This window comes from Tupaia chinensis, unplaced genomic scaffold (genome assembly GCF_000334495.1).
Source record: "Tupaia chinensis unplaced genomic scaffold, TupChi_1.0 Scaffold000573_1, whole genome shotgun sequence".
Lineage (NCBI taxonomy): Eukaryota > Metazoa > Chordata > Mammalia > Scandentia > Tupaiidae > Tupaia > Tupaia belangeri.
In genome coordinates, this window is record NW_006160087.1 from 3,239,469 (window position 1) to 3,249,696 (window position 10,228).

The 10,228-nt window shown below is 63.1% G+C and overlaps 1 protein-coding gene across 1 annotated transcript in view; it reads left to right on the top strand.

The window, feature by feature from the left end:
• The window catches only part of COL16A1 (collagen type XVI alpha 1 chain), a 54,996-nt gene that overhangs the window by 5,934 nt on the left and 38,834 nt on the right, over nt 1-10,228 (top strand). The window contains 19 exon segments of the mRNA XM_006158125.3: nt 1-70; nt 378-644; nt 1,230-1,310; nt 1,433-1,555; nt 2,298-2,351; nt 2,622-2,648; nt 3,655-3,690; nt 4,621-4,647; nt 5,577-5,639; nt 5,821-5,862; nt 5,972-6,016; nt 6,116-6,151; nt 6,386-6,448; nt 6,934-6,978; nt 7,058-7,153; nt 7,275-7,313; nt 7,860-7,904; nt 8,045-8,080; nt 10,094-10,204. The exon segment at nt 1-70 is cut by the window's left edge and continues 23 nt beyond it. Of these exon segments, the coding sequence (XP_006158187.1) occupies nt 1-70; nt 378-644; nt 1,230-1,310; nt 1,433-1,555; nt 2,298-2,351; nt 2,622-2,648; nt 3,655-3,690; nt 4,621-4,647; nt 5,577-5,639; nt 5,821-5,862; nt 5,972-6,016; nt 6,116-6,151; nt 6,386-6,448; nt 6,934-6,978; nt 7,058-7,153; nt 7,275-7,313; nt 7,860-7,904; nt 8,045-8,080; nt 10,094-10,204 (1,306 nt within the window).

Genomic DNA, 10,228 nt, shown 5'->3' on the forward strand with positions numbered 1-10,228 from the left:
GCGGAAGAACCACACCTCCCGGAGCACGTGGTACCTGTTTCAAGTGACTGACGGAGACGGGTACCCGCAGGTGAGCCCCACCCCACGCTCACACCCTCCCCTGCTCCTGGGGCACCACGCAGTGCCAGCCAGGCCAGCTTCTGCCCCAGCCGGGGCTCCTGGACTAGACCTGCCCGCTCCACCTCAGTGCCCACCCTCAAGGCGGCCCGGCCCGCACTGCCGGCCCCGTTCCTTCAGGGCGTACTGCCCCATGAGTCCAGGCAGCTCCCTCCCGTCCTGGGCCTCAGTTTCCCCTCCTGTGAAGTGCAGCGGAGGGCCTGGACTCTGGCAGGCTAGAACCTGAGCGCCGCTGCCTTCTGCTCCCATGGTTCATGCAGATCTCCCTGGAAGTCAGCAGTCCAGAGCGGAGCCTGGAGTTCCGGGCGCGGGGCCAGGACGGCGACTTTGTGTCCTGCATCTTCTCGGTGCCGCAGCTCTTCGACCTGCGCTGGCACAAGCTGGCGCTAAGCGTGGCCGGGCGAGTGGCTTCCGTGCACGTGGACTGCACCTCCACCTCCTCTCAGCCGCTGGGGCCCCGGCGGCCCCTGCGGCCCACGGGCCACGTGTTTCTGGGTCTGGACGCGGAGCAAGGCAAGCCTGTCTCGGTGAGCACTGGGCCAGGCCCTGGCCCCGCACCCACCTTCCGGGAGCCTGGGGAGCCCCTGGGACCTTTGCTGACTGGTCCTCCCCTTGCTCGGCACCGCCCCACAGCTGCCCGTGGCTGTGCGGACACAGCCTAAGCATATGAAACTAGCGCCCAAGGCTCTCACAATCTGGTCCTGACAGGCGTCTGCAGCACCGTCTCCCTGTCCACCTCTCCACGCGGCTCTGCCTGGGCCATGCATCCTAGTCCCTGGCCGTCCAGCTCAGCACCTGCACTAGTGCCCCAGGGCCCTCGCCTGTGCTGTTCCTTCGCCTGGAATGCCTTTCCTTGCACTCTCATCTGCTGAGATCCTGGCCCTTCGAGGCCCTGCTGGAATGGAAGCTCCTCCCTCGCCCCTCTGGGCTCCTCCCCGCTTGTCTGCCTGTGCGTGTGTTCTGCGTTTGGTGATGGCTCTGTTCTGATGGGCTCCCTGGCCAGACTAGAAAGATCCCGAGGTCAGATCCTGGCAGAGACAGCTCTGGGGTCCATGGGGCCCAGGACTGAGCTGTGAGGGAGCGGCCGAGCGCTGATGTGCCGTGCCCCGCAGTTCGACCTTCAGCAGGTGCACATCTACTGTGACCCCGACCTGGTGCTGGAGGAGGGCTGCTGTGAGATTTTACCAGGCGGGGTGAGTTGCCCAGGGGGTGGGCGTGGAGCGCTACCTGGGACTCCGTGTGCTGGGACGGGGGACCTGGAGGGGTCAGGGTGAGCCTGCCTCTGCTGAGCCCAGCCTCCCCTCATCCCGAGCAGTGCCCCCCCGAAACCTCCAAGGCACGCCGGGACACTCAAAGCAATGAGCTCATCGAGATCAACCCGCAGACCGAGGGCAAGGTCTATACCCGCTGCTTCTGCCTGGAGGAGCCTCAGAGCAAGGTGAGCGGGGAGGGCAGGCACGCGTAGAACTGCGCTTCCCCTGGCCTGGCTGGGCTCGGCCCTGGGGTCAGTGCTGGTGCCAGGGGAGGAGGGCCATTACTGCCCCTGCAGGGCTCAGGGAGGCAGCCCTGTGCCTGCCTGCTGTGGGCATCGAGAGCTATGCCATATAGCCCAGGCACTGCCCAGAACCCCCCTCGTATCATCCAGGTCCAGAAGGGGGCAGGCCACGGAGAGCAGGTGTGAGGCCGGGGCACGCCTCGTCCCTAGGGTTCACTCAGCTGGGCCTGGCCCGGCAGTGCCATGCAACTTTTTTTTTGGTTTTGTTTGGAGAGTTTTCGCTATAGGATGCGTGTGCTCGCCAGAGAAACAGAGAGAGAGGGACAGAAAGCAAGGAATCACCCCTCGGTGGGGATGGCCACGCCGCAAACCCTTCTCCATTCTCCTCTCGGGATCTAGGGCACGCATGCACACGTGCCGGATGTATTTAAGCCACCACCTGCAGGACTCGAACCACAGTCGACTACATGGGAGTCCAGCAACATAGCCATTACGCCAAATGCTGGTCCCAGGTGCCATACTGCTTCTGCACCCAGCACCATGGCCAGCTGCCCTGCCCACGCCAGGTTCTTCAGGGATGGCAGAGAAGCCGGCCTGGCAGTCTTGCCTGTCTGGGGAGGTGCCAGGTGCCAGGTTGACGGGGTCCTCGGGGACCGGGCCCCAGAACTGCCCTCTCTCTGTCCAGGTGGATGCCCAGCTGACGGGAAGAATTGGCCAGAAGACAGAACAGGGGACCAAGGTAGAGATGGCAGCAGGGAGCCCGCGGTGCCCCAGCCTGCCCGAGCCTTCTGACAGACAGCGGGATAAGACACCCACCCCCACCCTGCTATCGCCCCACTCCCGGGCAGAGCTGATATGTACAGGTGTCAGCTCTGAGGGCAAAGGGCGCCGGGGTGCCCAGGCTTGGTGCTGTGCTCGCAGAGCGCCCACCTCTCTGGCTCCTGGGTGGGGTGCCCGGGCAGAGCGCGGCCTCCCGAGCTCCTGCCCACTCTTGTGCCACCCTTCCTAGGCCCAGCGGGAGGCAGCGGCCGACGAGGTAAGCCCGGGATGGCAAGGCTCTGTGGAGGTGCCCGCCTGCACCCTTTCAAGTTCCTTTTCTCTATTTCATGAGAGTGGGGAGGGAGTGCGTGAGAGAGGGAGGGAGAGAGAGGGAGAGGGAGATGAACCCCTGACAAGGTCTCGCCGGCGACGCCCCTCCCTGGAGCCCACTGGCCAGGTAGGATCCTGGCCACGCTCAGTGGCTCACTCAGCCCCCGGGATCTGAACCCTGCACAGCCTTCCCGAGCAGCTCTGCCCACACAGCGGCTCCCTCCACCTGCACCACCGTGGCCCGCTCTTGGCCTCCAATTTGTGGACAAGGCCGTGGGGCACAGAGCCTGGGCATGGGGTGCCGGATGGCTGCCCGGTTCCCAGCATGCCGTGGGGCCTGCCGCTGACCCGTCTGCCCAATGCCCCTCCTAGGTGTGGTGGGAACCCTGGTGGACACTTCTGCTGAGCTGGCAGCTCACGGTTGTGACCACTGGGTGTGAGCCCGGGCCTCCGCCGGGGACCCTGGGTTCCGGCCTCACTCCGCTACCTGCCATTGTGACTTTGGGCCCACTGCTGCCTCCTCAGGGGCTTCAGTTTCCTCATCTGAAAAGTGATTGCAGGAGGGTGCCAATAGGTGGCGTGGTGGTTAAGGGCACTGGACTCCTGCATGGCCCACCACGGTTTGAGCCCCAGACCTGGCGGCTTGCTTTTTCACTTTCCCTCTCTCTGTCTCTCTCCTCTCTCTGGTAAGCGCACACACCCTCTAGCAAAATTTAAAAATAGATAACTAAAATCATTATTTCAGAAAAGTGACTGTGGGCCTGGGTGGGTGGGCAACAAGGGCAGGGCTTTCTAGGATTTGCATTTCGTGCTCCTTTCAGAGTCCACCTGGACGAGTGTGGCGTCTCGGGATCGGCGTGCGTGCGTGTGCATGTTGTGTGGGGATGGGACGCAGGGTGGGGGTGGCGTGCTGACCCTGGGCTCAGAGCTCACCTCCAGCCTCTGCGTTTCAGTGCCCGCCTTGTGTCCCAGGGGCCCGTGAGAACAACGTGAGTGAACGGACGGGGGTGGTGGTGGCGCGGGCCGGGGTGGGCCCTGCTGAAGTCGGCTTGGCGGTTTCCTGGCCGAGGACAAGGGGGGCTTTGTGTACTTTCACACTCCCTCCCGCCCATCTCCCAGGGCTGGGCTCGACCCGCATGCCCTCCCTGCCTAGCCTGGGCTGTGTGGAGGAAGCCTCCCGGCCTGGGCTCCAGTGTGCACCCGGCACGGGCGGTGGGGTCAGCTCTGGTGGCTGACCCTGCTGGGGCTCCCCTCAAGGACCCAGGCCTGCCCTGCTCATGAGGCCCCCTGCGCCATCTTGCAGGCCTTGTGGGGGGCTGGCCCAGGGATGTGGAGCCAGCACCGGCACCCAAGGCCACCTGCCCCTCTCTAGCCAGCCCTGTCCCAGCCTCCTTTGGGGGCCCAGAGGACGAGGGGCGGAGCTCAGCGTGAGCTCAGCTGGTACCCCTCTGTGCCTCTCCTGTGGGCATGAGTCACCACCTTCCCATGGCCTGATGTTCTGAGTCAAGGGGCCGCATGGGGGTGTGAGGGAGCAACTCAGCTCCCCTCAGCTCTGAGCCCCTAACATTGGGGACAAGAAGTGCCCCTTCTGCTTCCTGCCCCTCTTTTGATCCAGCCCCCACCAAATCCAGTAAGGCTTTTGGTCCCAGATGTGCAGGGTTACCATGGCAACCGAGTAACCATGTTACTGGAGCAACCCAGGGTAGAGCTGGCCCACGCCGGGCAGGGTGGAGGAGGCAGCTGGGGCCTTGCAAGTTTTACAGTCTCGGGACCAGGCTCAGCTTGCTGGTGGGCCCGGGAGGCCGAGCTGGCGTTCGGCTGCTGGCCCTGCCGGGATGCTGCGTGACTTGGCTAGCCTGTTTCCTCTCTGGGACCTTGCTTCCTTTCCCTCTGTCATGCTCTCTCCTCTGTCCCCTCAGGTCACACTGGGTTCTTCTGGCCCCAAGGTGAGTCCCGAAGGAGCACCGGACACTCCCTCCGTCACACCCCGCTGCACGTGGCCCTGCGGCTGTGTGTTTCGGTTGAGGCCACCAGAGCCATGTGGGGGATCAGGCTCACGTCGAGTGTTCAAATGGGTTTAGAGCTGCTCTTCCGTGAGGCCGGCGTGTGCCAGGCCCTGGCCACACGTGCCCACGTCCTGAGCCCCCGATACTCCTCCTGGGGGGCGAGTGCCACCTGTATGCCAGAGGACACTGAGGCCCCGCTGCGCCCACACCTGTACCTGGCCACCTGTCCGCACGTGTGCAGCCCAGCAGGCTGTGGGTGACGGGCAGGCAGTGCGATGGGCTGCACACACCAGGATGTCGTGCACTCACACGGCCGAATCGCCAGCGGCGCGCTTCTGCCCTTAGCATGCGGCCAAGCTCGCTCTCCGGCGGGCGCTGCGGGCGCGGGGAGCTGCCGGCCGCTCTGCAGTGAGCCCCTTCCCTGCGGCCCGCTGTCTTCCCCGCCGCCACCCCTGAGGTGGCTGCCGACCTGACCAAGCCCGTGTTCCTGAGGAGCACCAGGTTCAGAGCGGTGACGCAACTTGCCGAGTCACACGCTGACAAATGTTAGAAGCGGGGTCTGAACTCAGGCGGCCGAACACCCGTGGGTTTCTGCCCCGTGCCTCTGCGCGTGCTGCCCTGAGCCAGAGTGCCTGGGTGGCGCGTGGGAAGGACCCCCACGTGAGGCCGTGGGCTTGCCAAGTGGCCTTTGGGATGGACGGGCGTGTGGACAAAGGCCGTGGAACCCATCTGTTGTGTGTGGCGGGCGGGGTGGAGCGGCTGCTGCCCGCGTGTGGGCATGTTTGCACGCCCACGTGTGGTGGGGAGCGCATGTCCGCGAGGCTCCCTGTGGCCCTCTGGCCCAGCCCCTCTTCTGGTCTCATCCACAGGGAGGGAAAGGTGAGCGAGGCCCGCAGGGTCCATCGGGCCCCAAGGGAGAGAAGGGAGCACGGGTAAGTGCCCACCGTGGCCGGGGTGGGCGGGATGCCGGATGCCTGACCACGTAGGGGAGGGCCGGGATCTCCCTCGGTCCGTGGAAGCCTGCTCCCAGGGACACCCCAGCTGCACACCAACTCACGCCAGACCTCGGGTGACTCCCGGAAGGCCCACCCTGACCCCTCGCTCCCACCCCAGGGCAGTGACTGCATTCGTGTCTCCCCGGACGCCCCCCTTCAGGTAAGGTCGGAGGCAAAGCCCACTTCCTCCAGTCAGGATGGAGCAGCCCTGGGGAGGGCTGTGTCCCCGGCTGCCCACCCTGGGTCCCTAACAGCTGTCTCCCTGTCAGTGTGCGGAAGGCCCTAAGGGAGAGAAGGGGCAGTCTGGAGCCTCGGTGAGTGGGACGGGGACTGGGGCCGGGGCAGGAGCGTCAGGTCCTGGCCCTGCCCCTGTCCTTTCCTCATCCCTTCTTCGGTGCCCCTCCTCATCTCAGGGACCCCCAGGACTCCCAGGCTCCACAGGCCAGAAGGTACACTCGGGGTTTGGAGGGGGGTACCGGAAGTCTGCAGACCCTGTGGGCTCTCCACCCCTCCCCATCAGCCTGCCCTGCCAGCTCCCCGGGTGGGAGCCCCTTCCCGCTGCCTGTCCTGTGGGCCTGAAGCCCTCCAGTCTCAGGGAGAGCAGAGGCCAGAGTCTAGGAGGGGGCTTCCGGGTGCTCCAGTCCCTTCCTTGAACCCCAGTCACTCGCCTCTTCCTTCCCCAGGGCCAGAAAGGCGAGAAGGGTGACCTTGGCGTCAAGGGCGTGCCGGGAAAACCAGGCCGCGATGTACGATCTGGTGCTGGGACCTCCCCCCTCACCCCAGCCTGGGACCTCCCCTGACGACCCCAGCCCGGGACCTTCCCCCAACGACCCCAGCTTAGGACCTCCCCCAACGACCCTAGCCTGGAACCTCCCCCCATGACCCCAGCCAGGGACCTCCCCCCTGACCCCAGCCTGGGACCTCCCCCCAGACCCCAGCCCAGGCCCTTCCCACATGACCTCAGCTCAGGCCCTGGGATGCTGGGGTTTACCCTCAGGTCGGACTTCCCCTTGCTCAAAGAGGAGAATGGAGGCCGGTGGAGGGCGGTGGCGTGCCCCAGGAGGTGCAGAAGGGACCCAAAACCAGGTCCCTGGACTCCCAGCCTCAGAGCACCTAGCCCTGAGGCCCTGAGCTCTTAGGGGGCCTAGGCTGGGGAAGGCCAGTAAGGTGGGATGGTGGCTTTGGGGGAGGTGCCAGGCCTGACTGTTTCGACACCCACCTTGACCCACAGGGCCGGCCGGGGGAGATCTGTGTCATCGGGCCCAAAGGGCAAAAGGTGAGCCGTGGGTGTCTGTGGGGTGGGGATGGGAGGCAGGGTCAGGCAGCACCTCCTCACCCCTCCTTGTGTCTGTCAGGGAGACCCGGGCTTTGTTGGGCCTGAGGGGTTAGCAGGAGAGCCTGGCCCCCCCGGCCTCCCTGGGCCCCCTGGACTGGGCCTGCCCGGGACCCCGGTGAGTACCCCTGCCTGCCCTGTGCCAGCCTGGGCTGGGGAGAGAAGCACTTTCCCAGAGGTCCTGGTTGGAGGAGTTGGATTGAAGATCTCACCTCCCCCGACCCTGTTTCTGCCCTCAGGGGGATCCTGGTGGCCCGCCAGGCCCTAAGGGAGACAAGGTACTTTCAGGAGTGGGTGTGGGGGCGGCTGCTTGGCGGAGGAGGGGGAGAAGGGAGTGGGGCAGCGTGTCCCAGGGAAGGGGCAGGCCTTTGGCCGGGCCCCTGGCTCAGCTCAGCCAGGCCTGTGGCAGGTATCCCCTCTGGGCCTGCTGAGGCAGGAGCCCGGCCTGTGTTCTGGGCAGGGTCAGGCAGGGCCCACATCCAGCACTGCCCAGAGTGGCCGTGGCCACGGCACTGAAGCTCACTGTAGGGCCCTTGTGCCTCGCTGAGCAGAAAGGCCTGGGAACACCTGTCTGTCCAATACGATTCTCCTGGGTTCCCCAGGTCACCTCCCAACCTGCCGCATCAGTAAGGGGTACACAGTGCGACCCAGGAGACCTGGGGTTAGACCTGGAAGCGTGGGCAGTGGGGCGGGGAAGGAAACTGGGCCAGATGCAGACGGGGGCTTGGCAGCACTCGCCCTGCCCTGCAGAGAGGACCGGGCGGTGGGGCGAGCGGCCGAGGCCATGTTGGCCAGGACCCCCCTTACCTGTCTTCTGCCCACAGGGCAGCTCTGGGGTGCCGGGAAAGGAAGGCCCCAGTGGGAAGCCTGTGAGTAGCCTGGTGTGCTGGACGAGGGTGCTGCCCGGGGTGGGATGCATCTCTTCCAAGGCCCCCGAGGGAGGGGACGAGGCCTGTGGCCCCTGTGGCCCCTGCCCTGGTACTGACGCCCATCCCTTCTCCTCCGACAGGGGAAGCCAGGGATTCCAGGGCTGAAGGGGGAGAAGGTGAGTCCCAGGCCCGGGGCCCCAGCTTGGGTGGGAAAGAAGCCTCTCTGCAGGGTGCTGGGCTTCTCAGGGACCTGCCGTCTTTCTTTATTCCTATGCATGGTGTGTGTGTGCACATGTGTGTGGTGTGTGTGCTATGCATGTGTGCACATGGTATGTGTATGTGATGTGTGGTGTGTATGGGCATATGTGTGTGGTGTGTGTGTGTATGCCTGGTGTGTTTGTGTATGTGGTGTGTATGTGCACATGGTGTGTGTGTGTATGTGTATATGTATATATATGTGTGGTGTACATGTGGTATGTATGTGTGTGTCCAAGTGTGTGTGTGATGTATGTGGTATGTGTGTATGTGTGGTGTGTGTATATGTGGTGTGTGTGCATGGTGTGCATATGTGTGGTGTGTGTAGCGTGTATGTGTGCATGTGCATGGTGTGTGTGGTGTGTATGTGTCCGTGGTGTGTATGTGTACATGTGTATGTGTATATATGTGGTGTTTGTACATGTGTGTATGTGTGTGCCTGTGTGGTGTGTATGTGTATATGTGTGTGGTATGTGTGCATGTGTGTGTATGCATGCCATGTGTGTGTATGAGTGGTGAGTGTATGTGGTGTGTATGTGTGTATGTGTGGTGTATATGTGTATACATGTATGTGGTGTGTGTTGTGTATATGTGGGGTGTGTATGTGTATATATGTGTGTGCTGTATATGTGTGGTATGTATATATATGTGTGTGTGTGCTGTGTGGTGTGTGTGGTGTGTATGTGTATATATGTGTGTGGTGTGTGATGTGTGTGGTGTGTATGTGCATATGTGTGTATATTCATGGTATGTGTGTTTGGTATGTGGTGTGTGTGTATGCTTGGTGTGTGTGTACACATGGTATGCATTTATGTGTGTGTGGTGTGTATGTATGTGTATGTGTGGCATGTATGTGTACGTGGTGTGTGTGTGTGCTATGTGTCTGTGTGTGTGGTGTGTGTGTGTGCATGGTGTGTGTGTGTGGTGTGTATATGTGTGGCGTGTTTGTGGTGTGTGTGTGGTATGTGTCTGTGTGCGTGTGGTGTGTCTGTGTGTGTGTGGTATGTGTGGCATGTGTGTGTGTGGTGTGTGTGTGTGGTGTGTGTGTGGCATGTGTGGTATGCATGTATATGTGTGTGTGTGGTGTGTGTGTGGCGTGTATACGTGTGTGGTGTGTGTGGTATGCGCCTGTGTGCATGGCATGTGTGGTATGCATGTGTGTATATGTATGGCATGTATGTGTGCGTGGTGTGTGTGGTATGCGTCTGTGTGTGTGGCGTGTGTGGTATGCATGTGTGTATATGTGTGGCGTGTATGTGTGCGTGGTGTGTGTGTGGTATGTGTCTGTGTGCGTGGCGTGTGTGTGCGTGGTGTGTGTGCAGTGAGGCGTGAAGAGCCTGGCTGGGTGAGCCGCCGAGGCCTGCCCCTGCAGGTGGGTAATGACTGCACCAGCCACTGTGCCCCCGTCTCAGCCTGACTGCTCCTGCTTTTCTTCTGCCATCTCCCCTCTACTTTGCCAGAAGGTCGGTGTGCTTGCCAGAAGAGAGGGACCAAGAGACAGTGAAACTGCACCCCACGGGTGCGGTCATGCCTCAGTCCCCTTATTTCTCCCTTTTTGGGTTCCGGGCACATGAGTGAGCACACGGGCCTGGTGCCTGGCCTGTTTTTCAACCCACCAGGCCTGGGACTCGAACCACATGGTCGACTATGGGGGATCCAGCCACTTTAACCACTAGGCCACAGGCTGGCCCCTCTGGGCCCATTTCTGGGCCTGCCAAGGGAGCCCAGGCAGCCCTCCTGGCCTGCAGGGAGGACACGGTCTCACGGTGCCCAGGAACCACACCGCACGGAGTAGTCGGGCAGGAAGCGCCCGCGTCCCTGCTGCCCTCTGGCATGGGGAGTGGGTGCTGGCCCCCACTGCTGGGCATGAGGCTTCTTGCCTTCCCCGGGGTCTTACTCCCACCCTGTCAACTCCCGGTCCCTCCCTCTGCTAGGGTGACCCCTGTGAAGTGTGCCCGACGCTGCCTGAAGGGTTCCAGAACTTCATGGGGCTCCCTGGAAAGCCAGGGCCCAAGGGAGAGCCGGGGGAGCCTGCACCAGCCGGGGTGCGTGCCCGGGTGGCCCCTGGG